We start from the raw sequence: 23,607 nt of genomic DNA, 5'->3' as shown, positions 1-23,607 counted from the left end.
AAAAAAAAAAAAGGCAGAAAGAACGGAAGGAAAAACAATCACTAAAAGAGATACAAAGGCTGATTTCATCCATCTTACACCCTGAAGTAAATCTTTTCGAGGGGAAGCGGAGATCTACGCTCCTCTCCCCTCTCTATTTCAGAATTGCCTCGGAGCTCATCCATAACGGCTTTGCGGGCCCCCGGGTGCTCGGAGGGCCGGTCAGAGCAAACAGGGAATTGAATGAGGCGAAGGTAGACAGAGAGGAGACAGGAATGTCTCCTTGGAGGTCACGCCGGCAAAATTGAAAGTCTCAGGTATAGTGGGGCCTGTCGGTTTAATAAAATGGATAGAATTTCCATTTACCCTCGGCACCCACCCCCCCTCCTCCTCCTTAATACATTGTTCTTGTAAGGGAGGGGCGCGAATGAGTCAGGAGCCGAGGAATACACTTTATAGACACAAATAATCGTAAATTGGGAATGTCACCTTTAAGCCAAGGCATTTTTATTATTGTTAGTGGTGCTGCTGAGTGGGTTTGATGCTTTATTCTCTCAGGGATCCTGTGTACCAGCGCCACCGCCCTCCCCCCCCGCCTTTTCCCCCCCCCCCCCCCCCCCGGTCCGCAGTAAAATTGTCAAGCGTTGACCGGTCCGCAGTTAGGAAAAGGTTGGGGACCACTGCCCTACACAATTGTATAGCCACTGTAGTTTCTCCTTCATGCTTGAATCGAGGGGGTGGGGTTGACAGGTTTTCAGTTGGTTGCAATCTGAAACTTCACCACTAGGTGCCACCAAATTCTACACACGTTTTTTCAAAAAACTACCTCAAGCGATTGCAAAAACCATTTAAAAATTCAGGAAGTTTTTTTAAACCCAGAAGGAAATGGAAGACTGTACCTGTGGGGTTATGTCTGATGAGGAAGAGGAAAGGTCTGTCCACTGTAACCCAAGGTGGAGAGGACCGAGCCAGCAAAATGGCAGCTGAACACAAAAGCAAACACTTTGTAAAAACGTGTCAGAAAGCATAAGAGCATAGACTACTGTTCTGAGAGTACAAATACTTTAAGTACATTATCATCCGTTACATGGAACATTCTCAGCTAATACAGCTTTCTGTTTGACCAGGCCCAGGCTCACTGTACAAACACTCACCAGTGACAGCTGCTGCTTTTGTTCCGTCCTCATTCACCACGATTTTGGCTTTCTGGAGTGTTTTGGATACATGCACAGGCTCAGCACCTGAGAAAACAAGGACTGTTCATTCTAGCTTCACACACATACAGTCTGCTAGTTTACAGTTATGTCTTTTCTTAACTATCTGATCTATCTGACCCACCTCCTTCACTCTGCTTCGAGTTCAATCTGACTGAATTTGATACATACAGATACAGTCTCCAGTGTCCGGATGGTTTGAAAGTTGAGGTGGGACTGACTTCACATTCAGAAAATATTGTTGTTTTATATTTTTATTTTATAACTGCAGAGTGACGCAAAACAAGTAGCAGAGAAGAAGGGATGCTGCTGGTCTGTAGTGACAGAAGTTACTGTAGAGAGGCTTAATTGAAGCCATGTGTGTGTGTTTATCTTCTCTGGTGTCACAAAGAATAAATAACTAATTATGAGCATTATTAAAGAGGCGTTTTGAAACGTAATAATAGTAGCAGGTAAAGTCACAGCTCATTTGTCAAACATAGCTCCACTCAAAAGTTTTAGTATTAGCCTGATTATAGCACATCATGGCACTAGCAATGGTTCCCAACTTTTTCTCTAAGGGACCCCTTTTCTGTCATTCAGTAAACTGACTAAGTAACATATTTTATAGATATTTCATATCTTATTTAATGTATAACAATAACAGTGAATGCAATAACTGGATTTTTGTTTGCTTCCATGAGTATTGCACCAAAGAGGAAGTTTTCTGATATTTTAGAAGCTTGTTATACAATTCTCAGTCCGCCTTATTATTTATTCATTTAACTATCATACATATTTTTGGCTTTTTGGCAAATTCGCGGTTTTCCTCTCATTGTTCCACGAGCTCTTTGGTTTTAACGGTGTTGCTTTTCTCGTGCAGGACGAGGCTGCAAAGCCGAGTTCACTGTAGTTTGTGTTCAGGTCTTCATCGTGCTCTTACCCTGTGAGATTTTTAGTGATATAAACTTTTGTGAAAGTTTATATCTTGAATAATAGCTCAGACTTTAAATATAACAATTTCATCTAGTGTTTTAGTTTTCTGCACAGAAACAAATTAAATGCTGAATAACTCAATTAATCTTATTAAAAAATTCAAATCTAGGAGACCCCCCATAAAGCTGGGACAACGCCTCAACAGACCACAGTAATCCGATTAACTTTACACCACATGATGGCACTAGAGCACTAAAGTTAGAACTCCTTTCGTTTCCATCACATGAGAGAAGGAACACGAACATTTTTCACACTGGACAGCTAGAAAACAATTCATACTTCTTTCGAGCTGACAACATGCGATCCAAATAAACCCATTGTAAATAGTCTGAGTTGCTGTGTCACACGCTGACTGTGTGTTTACTCACTGAGGTGTCTGAAGTCAGCTTTGCCTTCAGTGAACATGTCTGTTATTCCCAGCGCAGAAAGGTGGTCATTCAAATCTACCTCTGCTGAAGCGTTAAACCTGCAGACATGAATAAACGCACAGATGCACAAATCGTTACGGCGGTCACATTCAATCAAAGATCTTTTCACAGGAACTGTTACATGTGTCGGGGGTGGGGGATCTTACTTGGGGATGAGCAGGCGGATTTTTCTCATGTGCATCAGTTTGGTCCAACTCTGCACTGTGGCTGTGCTGATGTGTGGGACCACACGGGACAGAGGCGTGTCCTCTTCGGAGGGCAGGACTATCAGCATGCTGATGGTGTTGCCGTGATAGGGCAGCTCGATCACCTTATATTTCAGCCCCTGAGGTGTGGTGGCCATGCCTGTCAGAGGTTGGAGAGGTTATGGGTTGGTGGTTTCAAAGTTCAGGGTGACTATTAAAGCTGAAACTTGAGTCAGCTTTACATTCACTGATAAATGATGACTTATCTCTTGTCTTGCTACATCTCTCTTGTATCTGTTAGTCCTTCTGGGATTGTTCTCTCTTTACTTTCTGAACATCTGATGAAAGAATAAAATTCCCTGGAAACCTGCTTTTACTTTAAAGGTTTTTCTGCTCACAAAAGTGTAACACCCAGATAACGTCTCTTGTTTTTGAGAGACTGTGTAACGCATATTTCCACACCCTTGTGATGCAAGATGAACGGAATGAAATGAACTTTCAACGTGTCATACGTATCTGTAAAGTTTGGTATTTGTTCTTATAATGCCACATTGTTTGTCTTAATAAAGAAGTATTATTTGTGCCAATGTGTGGGGGACACTACTTTCTTTGGCTCTCATGATAGCCACAGCTGCTCAGTGTTTTTTATTTATTCCAATTTCTAAAAAACTACAAATAGAAAATGCATAATTTCCTGACAACACATCCTCCTTCTCAGGAGACCTACCAGACAGCAGATGTTTATCATAGTGAATGCAGAAGACACAGGTTGTTAGCTCAAACAATATTATATCCAGAACAACACAGAATATGACTTTTTATTCACACAGGGATACTGTTTATAGACCTTGGTTGTTGACATTAAGGCCTGATGGACTTTATGAGACAATCTCATACCATGTTCATGCTTTATATGGCCATTAAACTAATCACAGCACAGACGTCATTCAGCCCAGTCACAAATCCCATAATATTCATAAAACACAACCATATCAAGCCATAACCAAGTGATTTAGGGCTGTTAAAAACATGCTCTCTATATGACCTGAGTGCATTAATGTGGGGACAATAAGCCAATCAACAAGACGCAGACTGTGCACACTAAGTCAACACGCTGCAGGGAACTAAAGAACGACACAAACATCTGGGCCTCACAGCCAAACGTGGCCTCAGTTTAACTCGGGCACAGGATGAGAATCGCTCCGCAGCACTCACGAAACTAACACAGCTCTGACAACTCATCTAAATATAGATGACTGACTGGTATATCATTTCATTTCACACGGGGCTAAATAATGTCCTACGGATGTGGCATGTCTCAGCCTGCTTTTCCTTCACGCCACACAAGTTGACTGAATCATGAACTGGTGATTGCATCATAAAAACTGACTAAATTTAAAAAGCGTAATCACTAAATGGTAAGCATATCAAGTTGGGAGTGCTGAGTGGAATAGCAGCTGCTGATAGGCCTATTTATTGCTTGATCTGGTACCAGTTAAACCATGCAGTGGATTCAAACTTAATGCTGAGTTAAAGACGCCCTGTGCAAGCTGGCAACCATGGATGTCAACAGACATATTTCAAGAGCTGAAACATTCTAAGGAAAGAAATGCATTCAATTTGTTAAACCTCAGTGTATTTTGGTGAAAAACACTGAATGTAGACATAACTCAGGGCACATTTTACTTCACATGACCATCATTTTAGCTCTACTATCTACTAACACACAAATCTGCCATCTAACAGACGTGTAATACAGCATGTCTAAACAATAATTCACATAGTGGAAGGCCCCTATCATACGCACGCACACCAGAGTGTTCCAAAGGTGGCACAAAACATCTCTGTCTATTTAGTGGTGAAATCTAATAGACGCTTCTTATTCAGCATCATAAAACATTGAAAACACTGGTTCACAAACTCATGAATCATGAATGAGTGCTCTAATCAGAAATATTCAAATGGTCAGTGTCAGCCAAGCAGGCTGTCAGTGCTCACCGATGTTGAAGACGGACAGTTGGGACATCATTGGAACTTTATATACGTTTCCGTCGCCCCTGGTGAAGGGCCTCATCTTGGTGTTCTCGGGCTGGAAGCGGGACTTCCATAAGCCTTTGAAGTAGATTGAGTTGACAGCGACCAGGCGGGTCAGAGACGGATCCAGCATGTCTGCTTTGATCAAGCTGGGGATGTGACCTGGATAAAAAAATATGCAATGTGGGAACATTATCCAGTCATAAAAGGTTTGATCGGAGTAGAAAACTAACCGCATTACATGGTCGAGGCTTCATACTGTGGTCTGTGAAGAAGGCAAAAGAGTTCAGTGGGGGGGTTGAATGTGTGTTTCCATTTGCTGGATGAATAACACATGAAGTGGACTTGCAGGTAACACCCCATGCATCTTGGAACTCTCACCATCACAGGGTGATTGGGAATAAGACTTAAAGTGGAACACCTAAACTGTTCAATCTGGATTAAATCATTATCTCTCACTCAAAACTTATGTAATGTTTTCATGAGGGCTCTTTGAGAACATTTTATATCTTGTAGACACAGTTCCAACATGCATCCATGACTCTTACCTTTAGTCTTGTTGTTGACCCATTCATTGATCGCATCTGCTGCCGCAGGGGGGTTGCTGAAGTCCAAGCTCCTGCTCTCAAATTGGAAGTTGGCTTTGTTGGTGGTTACAAAGGCCTGCTCCATGGGAAAGCCCACCTGGCTGAACATGGCATTGGCAATCAGCACAATGTCCTGATTGGACTTGGCTGTTAAGGTCTTGTGCAGCTTCTTCAACATCTTGTATGGGCCTGGTACAGGTCGAACAAAGTCAATTATTGCGTCGGGTGTACATGTTTACACGGTGCCTTTAGTGCATGAGGAGAGCTAGTTCACTAAATTCTAATGCAGAGACTTACCATTTTTCTTGTAGCGCAGAGCATTGAGGATCTGCTTCCGAGTCTCTCCGTGAGCTCCGGGTAGCAACATCCCAAGGATGGAAGCTACACCGTGGGGAGAAAGCACCACATTTTCCTGGGGTTTGGAGTGAACCACTTGCTGAAACACCTGTATGCCGAGATCAGAGCCCCGTTCACCGTAGGAAGGAGGCTGGGACAGCACACCCTTATGGCCATACAAGGCGACCAGCGCAACCAGGCACAGTAACGAGAGGCGCTTCATTTTCAACTCCCACCTAGTGAGAAACAGGGAACAGAATAGTAGAGGCATTTTGTAAGAACTCTGGTGGTTATGTGATGATTTGCAATCAATATCTCATCATTACGACACCTGCCATCTGAACCGCAGCAGATTTATACAAACATAAATCCACAACCAGAGGCATTACTTAAACACTTTCAAAAGAGTTGGATATCCCTTTCAAATGACTCACCATGGTTCACCACAATCATCACATGCACCTTAGCTTCGTCCTCAGGGGAAAGAGCTGTTTATCACGACCTGCACAGTCTGACTAACTCTTACTCACACTGTCTAAATATTACAGGCTAACCATAATGGGCCTATTCTTTCATTTCAAATCTCAGACTAAATTAAATCTTTCAGACCATTATAGGATAGTGATTCAGCCTGCACCCCGCTCGTTTAGGCAGTACAAATGTAGTCACAAGAGCCAGCCAGAACGCCTGCTGGGTTTGCTTGCTTAGAGGGACATATTACATCTATGTCATCATCTGTGTACTTACTGGTAATCAATCTGTGTTTTTTCACAGTTTCAGCGTGAACTGAGGTTTGTGATTATAGCCATGCATGGTTTATGCACGGATTAGATTTGCAGTTAAATCTCAGAGATTGTTCTCACACCCTTAGGGGTAAGGACACACAGTATGTTTGTTTGTTTGTTTGCATGGGCAAGCAAACTCCATTTACAGAAAAAAAAAGCAATTAATAAAGCTTATTTTTAAAAGCTACAACACAAAATGTAGCCTTCTTTGGATGGCAAAGATACATGAAATGAGTCCACATTACAAAAACAGAGTTAAATGAAATAAAAGAAGTGTATGTATAATATGCAGAGGATTTCTAAATGGGTTATGTTTGTCAAAAAAAAAAACCCCTACAAGATGTGTATGTGTGTGTCATGTATTAAAACTGCAGCAGCAGCTCGACACTGGCTGTGAAGGCGCACTTCACATTCACATCACTGGGACTATTGTAATGTAAGTCACGTTAACGGACCCTTAAACTACACAGCTCCTCCGTGGTGCGTTCACGTTAATTGTTTACATCTTAATTGAAGCCAAACTCAACCGAAGCAAATGGTATTTATTCTTTTAATAAACAGCTCATTTTATTTAAATAAGAAAGGCGACTTATTGAGCTACACTGAGCGGTGTTAAACGTAGTTATGCTCGGTATACATTAGTATATTGTCAGTAAATACCGTTAAATAAAAGACGGTCCTTACCTATCACGAGGTCACGGTGGTTGGAGTAATTGTCCCGCAGGTGAAACGGTAACCTCGTTATTAGCCCGCTTTCCACTGCGGTCCGGACCACAAACGAAGGTTCGTCCTCAAGTGCAAATGAACAAAACAGTTTATTTCAGTCAAAGTGAACACTACGACTGACTCCTGTGTTTGTTTCAGAGAAGACTTTGCTGGCTGAACTCCGCCTTCTAACCAAACAGAGGAGCATGAACGAGTTTCTCCGTTAGTTAGCGGGCTTAACGCAACAGAGTAACAGCTTCCGCTACACTTTCAAAATAAAACCAACTAACATAATTGTTGCCCGTTAACTCTGACATACGTTATAATATAACGCCCATAATTACACATTATTATACACTTCTGTTACTTTGCCAAGCTCTCGCTCATATTTTTCTAAAAAGTAAAGAAGTTTGACATTCACGTCCCTATAGCTACTTCCGGGACGTTTTGGCTGACTGTGGCTGACTTGACGCAGCTAAGACTTTATAAGGTGTTTACAGCAGCAGGAAGTGACTGCTGGGAATGTTTGGAAACATGTAACAGCGCTAATCTTTTGTCATATTCTCTGGAAAATTACTGCGGGCCTCCACTTTCCCTTCAGACATTCATGTGCCTACTCAAAAACACGTTGTTGATGTCATTTAATATTGCATCATGCTGAGCGGAGCATGACGCAAGTTACAAAATAATAACTTGTCCGTGTGACAATTTAACAGGTCCCATTTTATAGGAGAGTTCGGTCTTATCCAACTTTGATGTCATTTTATATTTATGTAACCTCCAAGTGAGAAAAAAGAAAAAAGAAAGAAAAAGTGCACAGGTAATTTTTGGCATAGCTTGCCCACAACTGACGCCCATTCACAAAAGACCACCTGATGCCTCTCTTTCCGATGAGGTGATACAGTTGGGTGGCGAAACACACACACACACACACACACACACACACACACACACACACACCTGAAAAGAGGCTAAGGCTCAGTTACGCCCCTTCTACAGCCAAAGAGAAGATTAAGAGTAAGTGCATGGTGGTTTGAATTACAGGGGATTAGATGAGGGTGTTTGGGTAATTATGAATAAATGCGCCATAAATGTTCACTTTAGCAAAGCCTGGATTGTGGGCTGTGATAATAATATTCCACATGTATATTTTGCGAGTTGAATCTCTGCTTTAACATATTCGTTTTACACAGGCTTAGGAAACTCACTGCCACAGTATGGGACGCCAATAGCAGGGCTAGGTTTCTGTCTACGGTCTTTGTGGATGTGTAGTTTGTGCTTGGAGTGGGGGTCTTGCATGTCCAGCCGAGATACAGAGATTGGCCTGTTGTCAAAATAAACACTGGGGTCATTGTGTCTGTGTTTTGAGAGATTTGAGGAGATAGTGTGTGTGTGTGTGTGTGTGTGTGGACACACAGCTGCGTGCTATAACCATGCCATGCAAGGCCACTTCTATTTTTCTAAACTAAAAATCCATCTTTTTCAAGACAAAAGATGAGAACGTCACAATATGCAGTGTCCTAATGATGTCCAGCAGTCTCGTGTGCGACTGAATATGCCATCTCTGGCATCGTGCTGGAGATATCATCGCGCTCCTGCTGAGCAGCCAAGACAACATTTTAGTTACATTCTTATCATCAAACAAGACTAAGCTTGTGCTGAAGAAAACCTGTGTGCATGTTTGTGCAACACGTATTCCATGCAAACAAACCAACCAGAACGGTTTCTGGACAAAATTCTCTGCAGAAAAGTTAAGACTTTGTTTAACAGCTGTTTAAACATGATTTTCAGTGTGTTATGGAACCATTAAATACTACAGTGAAAATGAAAATGTGTGCAATCATCATGATACAGATGAAATACAGTCGTCCCTCGCTATAACGCGGTTCACTTTTCGCAGACTCGCTGTTTCGCGGATTTTTTCTGTGTAATTTTGCATGGTTTATTTTACAGCGTACTGTATGAACGCGCATTGTGTTCTGCGTCCTGATTAACTAAGGGAGTACTGTACAAAATGCGTGTAAAAAGGTGTATAAAAGTGTGTGGTTAGGGGTTTTACAGCCTTAAAACATGTATAATAATTGTGGATTTCGTTTATTGCGGGTTATTTTGAGAACGTACCCCCGCGATAAACGAGGGACCGCTGTAGCTGATATCTTTTGTTGCGCTGACCACACACAGTGTCCTTGACGAAATAAGGCAGAACACAACAAGAGACAGTAACATTACATATTTAAGTCAGTTTCACAAGCCTTTTTTTTTGGTTCTTTTGGTACACAAGAGAATGATCTCAGAAAATTAGAAATTATTTTAAGTGTGTGGGTGATTCTACTTGTTAGTCTTTACCACAAAACAAAAATTACTCCTCCTAGTTTAATGTATCCACTGCACAGAAACCAGCCCATGAAGTGGTTCTAACTATTTAAAAACATCTTTATTCATCAGCTTAATTTTTTTTCACTCAAAATACCTGAACTTGTACCTACGGACGCTTGCATAAAGTGCCTTTTCAAGCAGTGATAAATGTGTGGCAGTAAAGTAAGCTGTCTTATGCCAGAGTCAATGATCGGGACAAAAGAGAAATCAGTTTGCTTTGCGAAAGCCATTGATTGGCAGGATTGGTTGTCAGTCACTGCTTTAACCACTGCTGGAGGAGTAAGAAGACATGGTCACGGGCCAGAACTAGCTGGGGGAGATCCTCCTTCCTGGCAGGGTACATGTTGGCACAGTGGGCTGTTCCTGAATCAGAGAAAAAAACATATTTAAATAGACATGGCAGCAAAAAACAGTAAAACTGAGATTTTATGAGTTACAAGAACAATTAACCAGCCAATAAAGCTTGAGTTGAACAAGCAAGTCATTGTTTTACTCTGAAACTGTTGTTTGGTTTCTGTAATTTAGAGCAACCACAAGTAGGAAATGCAGTTTTCAGTTCACTTTTTGTGACTCAACAGATTTTAGGAAAAACTCTAATTCAAAAAGTTCTTTAAAGGCTTCATGATGAAATATGGTCAACGGAGAAGTGGATTTACAAGGCACCTGCTAGAAGTGCATCATTTTAGCTTGAGTTCTGTACTTGAAACGTTTTAAACAAGCAGCAACCTCTGTGGTTGTGAAGTGAAGCCAATGCATAAGTGCCAAAAGCTGCAGTTCCACAAAATGTCCACTTGAGGCCTGCTACAGAACGAGTCTCCATAAGTCCTCATATTAAAATGCCCAACTTCCCAGCAGAAATAAGATAGATTTGTCATGTAGTACTAGGAGAGAAGGTTTTCTCTGAGGAGCTGGAGGTCTTCAGGAGTTTTTTTAAAAGGTAGAAAGGGAAGCCCCTGCTCTAGTAGGAACTGGTAGTGCGCTCCAGCAACGGGGACATGTGACCCTTTTGGGCTGGTTGTAGACCAGGCACCCCGCCGCGCTCTGGATCATCTGAAGGGGTTTCACTGTGCAGACTGGCAGGCCCGTCAGGAGGGCGATCTTAAGATTAGCTCGGGGGCAGAAGAAGCAGGACTACAAACATGGTGGTGGCCCCAGATTTTGAGCTTTAGAAACCTGTGGGTGTCTCTTTTTCAGCATCCTTTCCTTACCTTTGATGAAAACAGCAGGGAGGTCAGGTGTGATGTCCTTGGTGATTCCCAAGGCGTGCCAGGGGTCAATGGACCCGTTGGGAAGAACTATTCTGGTGGAGCGGATGTCATAGCCGCCGTAATACTCATTGGTCTGGGCCACGGCCTCCGCTACCTGGTCAGCATTGACGTTGTAGAAGTCTGCACACTGTTTCACATGATACCTGAGGAAACACAGATTGTCAATGTGACGTCTAAAGAAAGCAAAGAAAGAAAATATCCAGGGTATGATGTATGATGTTTAGTGTACTCACACAAGTGGGAATCCGGCGAATGGTTGGTTGGGTGAATCAGTGCTCTGGTAGAACCCAAATTCAGTGCAGGTCTGGTAGACCCACTGTCTCCCTGACAACACACACGCACACAATTTACCCATGGCAGCATGTTCAGCTGGTTCATATAAACCAAGGCACTAACGGCTCGAGGAAGGTAGAGGTAACAATTAGTTTAAAATGTCTTTCCTACTAAAAAGTATCCACCTTCAGTTATTCAGCCCCAATTAAGGAAAGCATGCAACTGAAACCCACATGACAAAAGGGGTGGGTGGCCGGGGGGGTTTAAGCAGACACATCCCAGCGGCTTTTAAAGAGACCACTTCCTGTTTCCCCCCCTTCAGCCTTCCCACTCATGAAACTGAAGCTGGGAACTAGAATCACAGCCCAGGGCAAAGGTACAACATGGAATAGAGAGAAACATTTAAAGCTTTTATACTCAATACTGAGTCAACATGACAAAAAAAAGCATTCCTGCTCATAGAATAGTCTACTTTGCGCAGAATGTTTTTTCAATAAAACACCCTGGATGTGTTAAAGTTGGTAAAAACTTAACCCAAAGAAGAAGAAAACATTATTTTGGGATGTTCACGTCATTCTAGGAGCTTTTTAGTACTTAAGTGATGTAATTCCATGTTTTTGTTGTGCCAGAATCCGACTTGTCTACTTTAATTTAACTTTTCCTTAAAAAACAGTCTTTCGACAACACCCAAAAATGGCTTTCTGCATTACGACTGAAACCACATCCCACACTGACATGTGGTTAGGAGATAACCTGTCATGTGGCTGTGTTATATTCTCGTCTCCTGAGGCTACGGATGATGGAGGGATGGCTGTTTCTGCCTCTGCTGCAGCTGATTGCTTTTGTATTATCGTTGGGCGACGGTGGGAAATTTCACTGCGACATCACATTGTCTGTGCTAGTTATTATCTGACAAGAGCAACAGAACAGACCCAAAAAAATACAAGGTACATAAAAAAAAAAGCTGTTTTAAACAGCGTTTTTTTTAAATAGAACGCACTAGAATGAACATATTTACAGACATAGCACATGTTTATACCCACCTCCCCCTGCAGCCAGCCCATACCAGGATGCATTAGTCATGTCCCTGAGGTAAGTACTGTAGTTGGCGTCCAGGCATTTCATAAAAAAGGTGTCCATCATAAGACGGGCAACGGCAGCATAACGGGCATAAGGATCCCCAAGTGAGGTGTCACCCATCACACCGCACAGCACCTTGATGGTAATGTTGGTGCCTACTACACCCTAAATGTGCACAACACAAAAAAAGAGAGGAAAAAAGGTAATTAATTAAGATTTATCATCATAGAAGAACACAAACTCTTAAATCATCCCAACTTAACTCCAAGAAGACAATTTTCTGCCAAAAAAAATTCTACTATAAATGTTCTGCTGTCAGGGAGGTGGTAAGTAGAAAACTGATGAGGTTTAACATCAGTGTCCCAGAGCTGCAAACTAAACCCACACCTCTCCACTGCGCTGTTCTGCTCATAGTACAGAATATGTCAACCAACTCTCTTAATAAATATATACTGGAGACCCCTAATAATAAGACTGTTCCTCCTCAACTTTCCCAAAAATATGACTGGTGGTGCAGCAATTTGCAAACTTCTGCCAATACTGATGTCAGTATGACAGTTGCAAGTGTTGTTGAGCCGCACGCCGACTCTCCCACAGTCTGCATTTTATGGCTGTGGTTAATTACGCGACCTCAAGATCTGGCTCGAAGGCCAGCGTGTTTGTTGACCTGGCTGTTAAGCTGGCAGTACACCAGAATCACAATAGAAACAGGTGTTTGCTCTCCTCTCTCTTTCTCTCTCTCACACACACGCAGATACACTCACGCTGTCAGAACCTTAGTGCACCCAGTGGAGCATGCACTCACCGTGGGCATGATTGTCAAAGTGTCGGTTCGACCAGATCAGGATGTTTGAGAGGCCAATATGGTAAAACACGAAGTATCTGCATACCCCCGGAGATAAGTGAGAAATTATATTTGTTTTTGTTGGTGAGCCTGGAAACAGCAGCTGACAAAACAATCTCATCTCAAGGTTCATTTGGTAGTTGCTCCGGAGCCTTGATTTGATCAAAACAGCTGCTAAATGGACCTTGGGGGAAGATTTTTCTTTTTTGGCTGATTAACAACTTCAATAATGTCGTATTTATAGTTTTCACATGTGGGCTGAGATATCCTATTTTATCAATCCCATCTTTTCCACTTTGTTTAGATGGAACGACGGTGACACAGAGATGAACTCATTCCAGACGAGCCTTCTCAGAGATCTGTCCTCTGAATCAGCGCTGTGAACGCACAGGGATATAATCAAGATCATCACTGATGACGCGTTTCCACATTCTGCAGCTTCAGTTTCATTATGAACAATCATGCCTATGGGAAGCGCCAGCTTTCTCTCCATGCTAAACTGCAAATCATTTCATAACAACATGCACTCAATCAACTTTCACCTAACGGACGCCACTTATCATATGATTTGGCCTGATTTATTACGACTGAACTTGTACATGACAACATCAGGTGCCTTCGTGGAAAAACAACTAGCCATTTAAACATTTAAATCTGAAGGTTATTAGTTGACCTTTATGGCAGCAATAGGAGAGCTTATTCATTATTATTATTATTTATGCAGAAAACTCAACAAAATAAAAAATTTAAGTGCACTCTGGTCTTAGGCATGCAACAGGAAAGCAAGAAAACAAACTGGTGAAAGACATAAAATGCACATATAATAAGATTAACACACAGTAAATATCACAAAATGATGTCATCAGCATGCTGACGTGCACAAAATGGACAATACCCAAATGTTTACCATTGTTAGCTTAGCATGTTAGCTATAAAGGCAAATTAGGCACCCAAAAACAAAACATACAGACAGCGACAACGCTAATATCATATGCTGGTGTTCAGCAGGTACTGTATCATGTACACCATTTTAGTTACATTGAGGCTGATGGGAAGGTCATTTCACATTAAAACATACAACAATTCATAGATCATTTACATATAATACACATACATAGGCACATATGGTCTACTGTAATGTACCTATACACCTATTTATCGCATTTTATAGAAGTTTTAATACCAATACAAAACTACTGACAAAGTGCTTATAGTGTCTTCACATTTCAGAATTTCTATCAGATTCATAAAGTATCTTAACTCGATGTTTGTCACATACTAATAATAGTTTATCTTTAATACTAACTGGCTTTTTCAACTTTTAAAATAGAATATTGTCTCACATGCTCTACTACTGTAAGCCATCCATGAAATGGAGTTCGCTCCCTCCTTTTTCACACCCACACCTTAAGAGAATTCTTGCCTTATTTAGAGAGCTCTGCTGTCTCATCATATCTCTTTCAGCTGCATTGTCCCCCACAGTACCGCAGCGATTATTGTTACTGTAGATTAGACTATGAGATATTACCTTTAGAGAGTTTTCTCAGGGGACTCAGGACGTGTGCACCAAGAGAGTTTTCTGAGAATATAAATATGAACCTCATGGTGGCACTAGAGGAAAAGGTCAGGGGTTTGCCCTCTGGAGACCATGAATGTCTGCGCAAGACTTCATTGCAATGCATTCAATATTTGTTGAGACATTTCAGTGCTGCACTGTATAAAGGCATGTGTGAGATATAAAGAAGAGTTTGGGGTGCTGTCCACAATCACTGGACATGTGAACGCATCACAGGCGGTTTACAGTCCATAAAAAACATTGGGGGATCAGCTGTCAGACGAGAGGGAGAGTTCAAGGTTCATAAAGATCAAAACTATGTTGATGTGAATCAAAAACTCACAACAACTCGACTCAGTAATACACTATTGCTACTCTGTGGCATCAGTCTAAAGCTGTGGTTGTGCAGGTATAAACTGTCCTGAAACTAAATGTACTACTGGAATAAGGGTTGGAGGAGTAAACAGTCAGCAGAGGTTCTCTCGTTAAGCCTCGTTAACCATGAACATGACTACGATCCCATTTGCGTCTCTCTGCATCTTCCCAGTAAAAAGAGGAACTGTTACTACTTGTTCTCCGAGCTGTGGCGTTACATAATGTCCTTCCGTATTTTATAAAGCACCCCATTGATAACCCCTCAACTGTGAAGCCTCCACTCTGACTCTTCTGATTGAGTTACATCTCGGCCCTAGTTCTTAACAGAATTCCTCAGTGGTACCTAAAACCCAGTAGCTTGCTCTATACCCAGCCCTTTGTGTCAAGTGAGGCAGCTGTTGCCTGTGTTTGTCCGCTGGTGCTGTGGACTCTGTGGCCCACCGCTCCTCTCAGTTCTTTTACAAGCGTCTCTTTAGCTTGGGGCGACAGGAAACCAGAGAGACCACAGAGTCTTTTGTTACTTTTTCACATCAGCTTATTGGTAACCGGACTCACGTCTCCTCAAGGCACCAGGGGGACAGAGAGGGGATGGGATGAAAAAGGGGGGAGGGAATAAAGGGGTAACTAGTAAAGCACCGAGAGGGGAACAAAAAAAAGAGGGGGGGGGGAAATACAGTAACAGTTAAGAAAACATGTTGTCAGACATGTGTGTACTGCATCTGACCACAATGGAGACTTCTTGAGAGAGTTACAGTATGAGAATTATTTCTTTTATAAAGTGAGTTGTGATACACAATTTAAGATTCAAGGCTGCTTTTATAAAATGATCTCGGATTAAAGGAGTTGTTGCACAGAAAAAAAGACCCTTAACCTACAACTAAAAATAAACTGTGCATCAGTGATGTGACTCACCCTCAGTAGCTTCCCGTTAACAGGGACTATCCAAGTGTGTTTACAGGGGTTGGAGAGTTCTACTGCATGTGAAAAAAGTTGTTTAAATTTTTGTTTCTCCAGAAGGAGCTGTGTGAAGTTCAAAAATTGCTTCTAGTGGTCACTTGCGTCAGCCTCTGTTTTCCTGAAGACTACTGCGGGTGTGGAGTTGCGGGTGGGGAGTGGAAGTCCATCTCTGCTGGAGGCTGGCCACTCAGGGCTACATTAGCTGCAACCAGCCTAACACACCTGAAATGTTTTCTGAGTAAAGATTAAGGGACTGTTTTTGGCAAGAGTAGTGTGTTATGTAAATTTCTATCCTTAGGTTACACAGGGTCAGGTGTGGGCCTTGAGCACCTCGGCAGTAGTAGTTATTTGGCTTTGTTTGAGGGCAGCAGGTGCCAGTCTATCTCAACATTGTGGTGGGTGATGGGTAAATACATTCTCTTTGATGAATTCTGGGCGTATAGTATTTGTGGTGTTATCTGTAGAGGTTTAAAGTCTGACCACATGCATGAGTCCGGCAGAAGGTGAGACCGACTCGGGCACTTCTGATGTACTTTGAGAGTGTCTCTAATTTTCCTTGGCCAAACTTCAATAAATAATACAGCATAAGACATCAGCTGGTTGATTTTGAACATTGAAACAAATATTGAATGGATTTTCATTCAATCTTGTAGAGACATTTGTGGTACATAGATGATAGACCCTAATGACATTGATGATTCCGTGATGCTTCATGCTTCATCATCAGATTGAGTCCTCTGAGCCTCAGCTGTACTTTGTGTTTTGTGTCATTTGGTATAGCTTAGGCATGCAAAGTTAAAATGGTGCACATGGTAAACATTATCCTTGCTCAACCAGCACATTGGCATTGGCGCTGTCAGCATACCCACATTAATATTTATCTTGAAGCACTTCTGTACGTAAGAACAGCTTCACATTCGCAACATACACTGCTACTTCAAAGTGTTCTTGTCTGAATGAATACTACAAAAGGAATAACTGAGTCAGTGTTTTCCAAAGCACTTAACTGTGCCACCTGAAAAGTCTCACTTCAAATCAACCAGTCACTTCGCCACATGTGGAAAAATGTTGCTCATGGAATTCTTTTTCCATCGCTCAGGCCTTCTTCGTACTACTGCTCGCACAGTTATGATGACAGATACCTGGATACTGTTTAAAATGTGATCTGTGCTCAGTGCCGAATGATGTAAAGCAGGTCGAAAGCAGATATCATCGATCCTCTAATGCCTCACTAGGTTCATATTGTGCTGCACAGGCTTCAGGCAACGTTAATCATATTCAGATTGATTTGTCAAAAACCTAAAAGTCAAATCATACTTCCCACCTTGCAGCAATATCTTACTCAGTTGGTCCCCTCTTCTCTGAGCCACCTATAATGTATGTAGGTTACAAAAACTTCCACCTCTCACAGAGATACGGTCAAAGTTAATAGCCAAGTAACCCTGGAGACCCTCTTACAAGGCAGTACCTCCGGGCCTCTCGCTGTTCAGCAATGCAGGGTTTATTGTGTTTCAGTATACTGCTAGGCCTGCCTGTAACCCTTCAATACCTCATAACTGCCTTCCACTCAACCAGGACTGGATACCAGGTCAACCCCTGACCTACAAAGGCTCTACACAAACTCTCTTTTTCTTCTGCCTCAGTTCAGCATGCGAAAATCACGTCATATGTAATATGATTGATTCTACCTCAAACCCCCTGTTGTCTTCGTTGTACTGGACCACGTCCATGAAGTTGCCAGCCAGTGTTTCCAGGAAGTAGGCAGAGTCCATCTCTGTCTGGATCTGCAGACTGGAACACAAGCTGGAAGGTGAGAGGAGAGAGGAGGAAGACGGGAAGAGTAGGAAGCAGAGGAATACAGAGGGAGATGATGGGGAGGTAGGAGGAGAAGGGAGAGTGGGGGGGGGCAGAGAGGAACGTGGTAGGAAGGTTAGACCAGAGCATGTTTCAGCATCATGGAGCCATAATTTCTCTTTTTCGGTGTTGTCAGGAAACAAAACCTTTTCATTGTTTTCACAGAAAGTGTTTGAGGAGCCTTATGTGCGTATAGAGATAGCTAGACAGTTTTTTAGAGCACTGGCCACCGTGGATGTCTAGAACCAGTGTGTTGACCTCTGTTCATCTCTCCAAATACACAATAAAAATGTATTAGCCACGCTCTCTGCCATATAAAAAACAACTTCAAGAGGTAAATGCAGCAACATTATACGTTCTCCTGCTAAACATCAGCGTGTTAGCAGAAGTGCCAAAAACTGCAGTTCCTCACAAGGCCACTTGAAGCTGGTTACAGAATGAGTCAGTCTCCATAAGTCCCCATGTTAAAATGTCCAACTTCACAGCAGAAATAAACATGTTTACAGCCTGGTACAAAAACAGTTTTGGTCTCTATAGCTAAATTCCCTGTTCATGACAACTGTACTGAGGGTGAATTTATATACAACTCACCTGTTCAAATGATATTAAGGCTTAAAGTTATGCAGAATTAACAGCATAGCCACTTTGACTGACATATGCATGCCCTTACAGGTGGCCTGTTTGAGCACCCGGGCTTCATTCAGCCTGCGTCAGCTTCACCCACGCTTCACATCTTTGCCCATTTTTAGATTAGCCCAGAGGCAGCAGAAGCAGGGCTGCCAAGAGGGCAGTGGCAGAGCCACCACACTCTGAGCTTCACAACGACTCTTCAGAAACCTGTGGGTGACATCACATATGCCCATATTTTATACAGCCTTTTGGCTTTTCCACAAGAAGTTGTGTCTGAATAGTTAATTTCACTTCTTAGTGGAACAGTGATCTATTTAAAGTTAATACACATATGCTGATTAGGGTCGTCTGTCAAAATGACAGTAATGAGGTGCGCCATCAAAAGAGAAATTAAAGTGTTTGCTATGCTTTCCCAAAGTGTTGGGGTTTGTAGACGTAGACATACAGTATGTACACACACACGTCTGACTGAGGTGGTAAATTCACAGCTTTCCTTGACCATCAAGACTCTTACTTTGGTAAAATGACTGTACATGCTGATGTTGTGAGATGTTGATTTTAAAACCAATAGATGTGTATGTGTGGAGTGTGTGTGTGTGTGTGTGTTTGTTTGTGTGCAGTGAACAATACTTCCCTCATGATGAAACCATGACGCAAATATTATATTCTCTGAGGCATTCTGGTTTGGAAGCTGGACACGGCTCCAAACCACCTTTCTGTGACCTTTGTGTGTTTCCGCCTGCATGAGGACATGTCTGCACCTATGATGTGCAACAGGCTTAAATAAAACGATGGCCAGCATGGTCAGTGCAAGACAAGGCTTTGGTGTGTGTCCATGGCAGTGTTGCTTGAATGAGACTAACCACAGCATCTAAAAAAGACGTTTAAAAGCAGTTTATTCATCATGCTGACTGACCTTAGAGTCTCTATAACGACCTAAGAAGCTCAAATATAACCGCAGACTGCAGACGTTAGCATGGGCATGCTAAGAATAACGTCATGCTTAAAACGGAAAACAGAAGAAGAACGTAGGAGGAAGCAGTGGCTAAGAAAATGAAAATAAGAAATGCTGAGAGAAGACAGTTTTGTCTCAGGCAAAGCTCACTGCCTTTTTAAATCATATTTGGGAGTTCCATTAATAATACTAAATACAATTAGGAACTGTGTGTGGAATATGATTCAAATGGTTAGTTAGATGTACACGTTTCCATTGAGTGTAGCGTTACAGTAACCAGATGTGGATAAACTGGATCACATCCATCCTGTAATAACGGGATGACTTTGGCTTTGAGGCTCATCCTGTTAATTCTGATGTCTGCCCATTGTATTCCTCTCTGGAGGAGGTCCGACATTCCACAGTCCCAGGCTCAGTCCAAAAAGGCTTGAGGGACGCTCACGAAGCTGTAACAGGACCTGATTCAAACTGGGAACCAAGACAACCCTCACTGCTCTTTGAACCTCTCACGTAGTTCCAGGTGTCATACAGGCCACATGTTCTTAGGCTGACGTTATAAGTGCTGCTTCCTTTCTACAGTCTGAAAAGGAGCAGATTTAAAAGCAATAACTCCACATATGTACATTTTCTTTCTTGTTGAGATAAGACTATCAAAAAGTGTTTTCATGTCTATATGGTTAATATGAATCCAGTTGGAGCCAGTTAGCTTAGCTTACACAAATGTAAGCAAAAGACTGTAGAAGGTCACTGTGCCTGGCTAGAAAACAGACCAGTGTTTATACAGATTCTTTGTCATACATGACAATAAGCTGAAAGTTTGTGCTGGTGTGCTGGTGCTTGGCTCTAGGTATATTTTACTGTTTTCTGACACTAAATATAATGAAACATATCTCAACACAAGCTACTAATCAAGAAAATAATTGTTAAATTAACTGAGCTAAAATATGTGTTCAAATTAATTCATCCATCCATTCATTCATCAACTGTTAGTTTGCAGATTTGGAATCTAATTAAAATGCCATAAATAATGTATTATAAAATTACCCGCTTAAATCAAATCAAGGGGTCCGATACGTTGTTTGCTGTAGAATAATGACCATATATATATATATATATATATATATAGACACACACACACATATATAAATATATACATATATACATAAAGGCTATAACAGGAAGCTCGAAACCACTTTCGTGTTGGGAAGCTGTGATATAATCACAATATACCACGGCCTAATGTGAACTGCTATTAAAAAATAACGTGCCATAGAAGACACAATCGCATATCATAGAATCACCTTTTGTTAGATAATCATGGACATCAAGGTTGGCTGGTTAGCTGCGTGAGAGTCCATTTATGGAATTAATTATTTGATATTTGAGAGAAGTCATCTTTTCAGGATGCTGTACATCATCCAAGGCCATAGTCAGCTCAAATTAGCATTTATTTTTGGTAAATTATGGGATAGAGGTGGTTCAGAGAGAGAGAGAGAGAGAGAGAGAGAGAGAGAGAGAAAAAGTTTAGACATCGTACTTGAAGTCTTTGGTGATGTTGTCATAGGTCTTGGGGTCCTTCAGGCGCTCCACAAGGGTATCTGAAGCCTTTTTAACCAGTAGGGGACACTCTGTGTTCTCTGAGGCCAGCGAACGCCACACAACCTCCAAGTACTCTGGCAAAACATAAAGAGAGAGAGAGAGGGAGAGAGAGAGGGAGGGAGGGGTGGACACTTAAACCTGGGCTGCTATAAAAAGACCACAATAATACACAAGAACCCCAGTTAAACACACAGGGCCTATTTTGAGGCGCTGCGAAAGCACTAATTCATCTTCAAACAAGCGCATGAACTCAGTTCTAGTCATGCGCCTGAGAAAGTATTAGTTTTAAAAGGTTTCACTGAGGTTGAAAGTGAAATGATGAGTCCAAACCACAGTGAATTTCACAGTTTATGAAACTTTACAAGCAGGCGAAAGAGGAGAAACATTACTAAATCCTGGAATATTTCCACTTGGAGTGAAAGCCAACTTCTTACTGCTGACTAACTGCAGTGTTATGGGAAATAATAACTTTGCTGTGCCGGGACTGAGGGGAAAAGACGCCTGACGTCAGTACTCTGTGTACGCTGTTCTCTGTGCGTTTTGTCTCGTATATTTTCCTAGAGTCAAAGAGAATGAGGGCCGAGTATGTGTGTACGTGTGATAGTATCTTCAAGATAGCCTGAGTGTGTGGGTGGAACAGTACAGATCCATGTTCAAAGCTGCTCTGGCCTTGATTCCAGCCTGGAGTCTTCCGGGAAAAAACAACAGGCTGAGCCAAACACAACACAGACACAGATAGAGAGTGAACCCTTCCTCATCTTTGATCTGTCTGAGACTCTTACTTCCAAGACACTGAACAAAACTGGAGGACGGTATTAAATTTAACGCTCCGTGTGTTCTACAGAGATGTTGACACAGGAGCACTCTGGCAGAATACATTTCAAGAGGATGTTTTCGTTTAATATGGGTTCTTGATACGTTGCGTGAAAGCTGATTCAACAGTGAATTGTACAATTAAACAATCTCTGTGTGGTCGTGTCATTCAGTGTGTCTTCATACCTGGAAAGTTAACAGTGGCATAAACGGGAGCGCTCGTGGCCACAGAGGCATGGACCAGATGAGGGTACTTCAGCCTGAACCAAGCAGCGAGGGAACCTGGGTACGACCCTCCGAACGCCACCCACTTCCTGTTGTTCAGCCCGCGCTCTTCCCCAATCACGGTGCGGAAGTGTGCCAGGTCAGCCAACGCCTGGCGACTACTGAGGTAACGCAGGTTGTCCGTGCTGAGGTCACTGAAGAAGAGAGGAGAGGGCATTTAAAAAGTACATTGAGTGAACTTCTTCAGGAGGCACAGCACTACATACGGCCAGTTAATTGAGGGCAGGGCTGCCATCTAGTGGTATGACACCATCAGCTGCCGTTCACGCCAAACTCCCAATGGATATTTGTTATATTGTAGAACCAGGGTTCTTTTGTTGTAATAGCTTCCGCAGCAAGGACTGAGCCTTCGCACATGGAGAGGTTGCTCTACCAACTGCTCCTCATTTTTTTGTCTGATTTGATTCGTGTCTCAACTACAAATTGTGAAATGTTTGCACTGCCACAATTGACTAACTTTACTCTGCAGCAGTACTTGTGTAACAAAAACCTCACATCTGACGCAGTCCTGCCAGCAACTGACTCCAGTGACAACAGTCCAGACCTTTTAGTTAGGTTAGATCTGCAAGAATTTAACTGCAGTTATCTTCCACCTCGCCACCTGCCTGCCTGAACACACCAGAGGGTTTAAAAAAACTAGCTCAATGGAGTAAACACATGCTCATTACAATGTCATGGATGAAATCAATAAGATCCAACGTACGGGGTCGGGTTACTCCTTCCATAGAAGCGATGTTCCAGCATCAAGCAAAGCGCTCCGAATTTCTCAGCATAGTTGAGCCAGGTGCCGTTCATCATCCAGGCTGGGTTGGCCGGGCCCTCTCCACCTATCATCAGAAACACCGGACCACCCGGCTTGTAGAAGGCTTCATTGACAAAATATCTCTGAGGGGCAACAAGGGAGACAAATACTCAGACAGGGGTATATCAGGGGGAGGTTTGCATCAGTGTGTAGTCTTCAGAATGAGCCAAGAAGGTCAACCTTTTGACAGATGCTCATCACCTGTCTTACTGTATTGGAGTGGATCACCATTAGACCTAAACTCAATTCACAACATGACTGTTCTTTTTTATATTATATATATTATCTCAACCCTTGAATAACACAAAACTACTGACCTGCTTCCACACTCTGCTGTCTGCACTACAGAAGTGATCCAGTTTCTGAGTGAACCACTGCTCCTCAAGGCTGCCATACTGCACTCGAAAAAACTTCCTGAAGCCCTTGAAGTGTCCATCTACGGCTACACAGAGAGAAACCAGCAAAAGCAAGTTTGCTTTACTCAAGAGGAGCCTGCAAGTTTGCAAAGCCATGTTGCTGTGAAGAGGAACCAGCCAGGGACATGTGATTCAGGTCCATGTAGTCATATGACTAATTCTTCTGCTACTTTAAGTGTCTCGCAAAACATGGGGGATATGAGTTCCTACGCACTTCCTTGCACCATTGCGACACTTGCAGGACATTCTCACTATACATATGTGTATATTTATAACTCAAAATGTTTGTTATTATTA

General features: G+C 42.3%; 2 protein-coding genes across 2 annotated transcripts in view; both read right to left on the bottom strand.

The window, feature by feature from the left end:
• The window catches only part of serpine2 (serpin peptidase inhibitor, clade E (nexin, plasminogen activator inhibitor type 1), member 2), a 10,170-nt gene extending 2,482 nt beyond the window's left edge, over positions 1-7,688 (bottom strand). Inside the window, exons 1-8 of the mRNA XM_027280909.1 lie at positions 7,208-7,688; positions 5,700-5,974; positions 5,364-5,591; positions 4,780-4,977; positions 2,743-2,941; positions 2,537-2,634; positions 1,134-1,220; positions 879-962 (exon numbers count right to left, since the gene is read on the bottom strand). Of these exons, the coding sequence (XP_027136710.1) occupies positions 879-962; positions 1,134-1,220; positions 2,537-2,634; positions 2,743-2,941; positions 4,780-4,977; positions 5,364-5,591; positions 5,700-5,961 (1,156 nt within the window). The 5' untranslated portion in view covers positions 5,962-5,974; positions 7,208-7,688. The remainder of the gene's footprint in view (positions 1-878; positions 963-1,133; positions 1,221-2,536; positions 2,635-2,742; positions 2,942-4,779; positions 4,978-5,363; positions 5,592-5,699; positions 5,975-7,207) is intronic.
• Positions 7,689-9,445: 1,757 nt separating this feature from the next.
• prss59 (serine protease 59, putative) lies at positions 9,446-23,446 on the bottom strand. Its single transcript, XM_019270098.2, has 9 exons — positions 23,212-23,446; positions 22,796-22,977; positions 21,994-22,226; positions 20,933-21,068; positions 17,645-17,759; positions 12,189-12,390; positions 11,106-11,196; positions 10,813-11,015; positions 9,446-9,967 (listed from the first exon to the last, which is right to left on the bottom strand). Exons 1-9 carry the CDS (start codon positions 23,404-23,406, stop codon positions 9,858-9,860), a joined length of 1,467 nt encoding a protein of 488 aa, XP_019125643.1. The 5' UTR covers positions 23,407-23,446; the 3' UTR covers positions 9,446-9,857.
• Between the last annotated feature and the right edge of the window lie 161 nt (positions 23,447-23,607).

This window comes from Larimichthys crocea, chromosome VII, assembly GCF_000972845.2.
Source record: "Larimichthys crocea isolate SSNF chromosome VII, L_crocea_2.0, whole genome shotgun sequence".
Taxonomy (NCBI): domain Eukaryota; kingdom Metazoa; phylum Chordata; class Actinopteri; family Sciaenidae; genus Larimichthys; species Larimichthys crocea.
The sequence above is the reverse complement of the archived record's forward strand: the minus strand, read 5'-3'. Positions and strand labels throughout refer to the sequence as shown.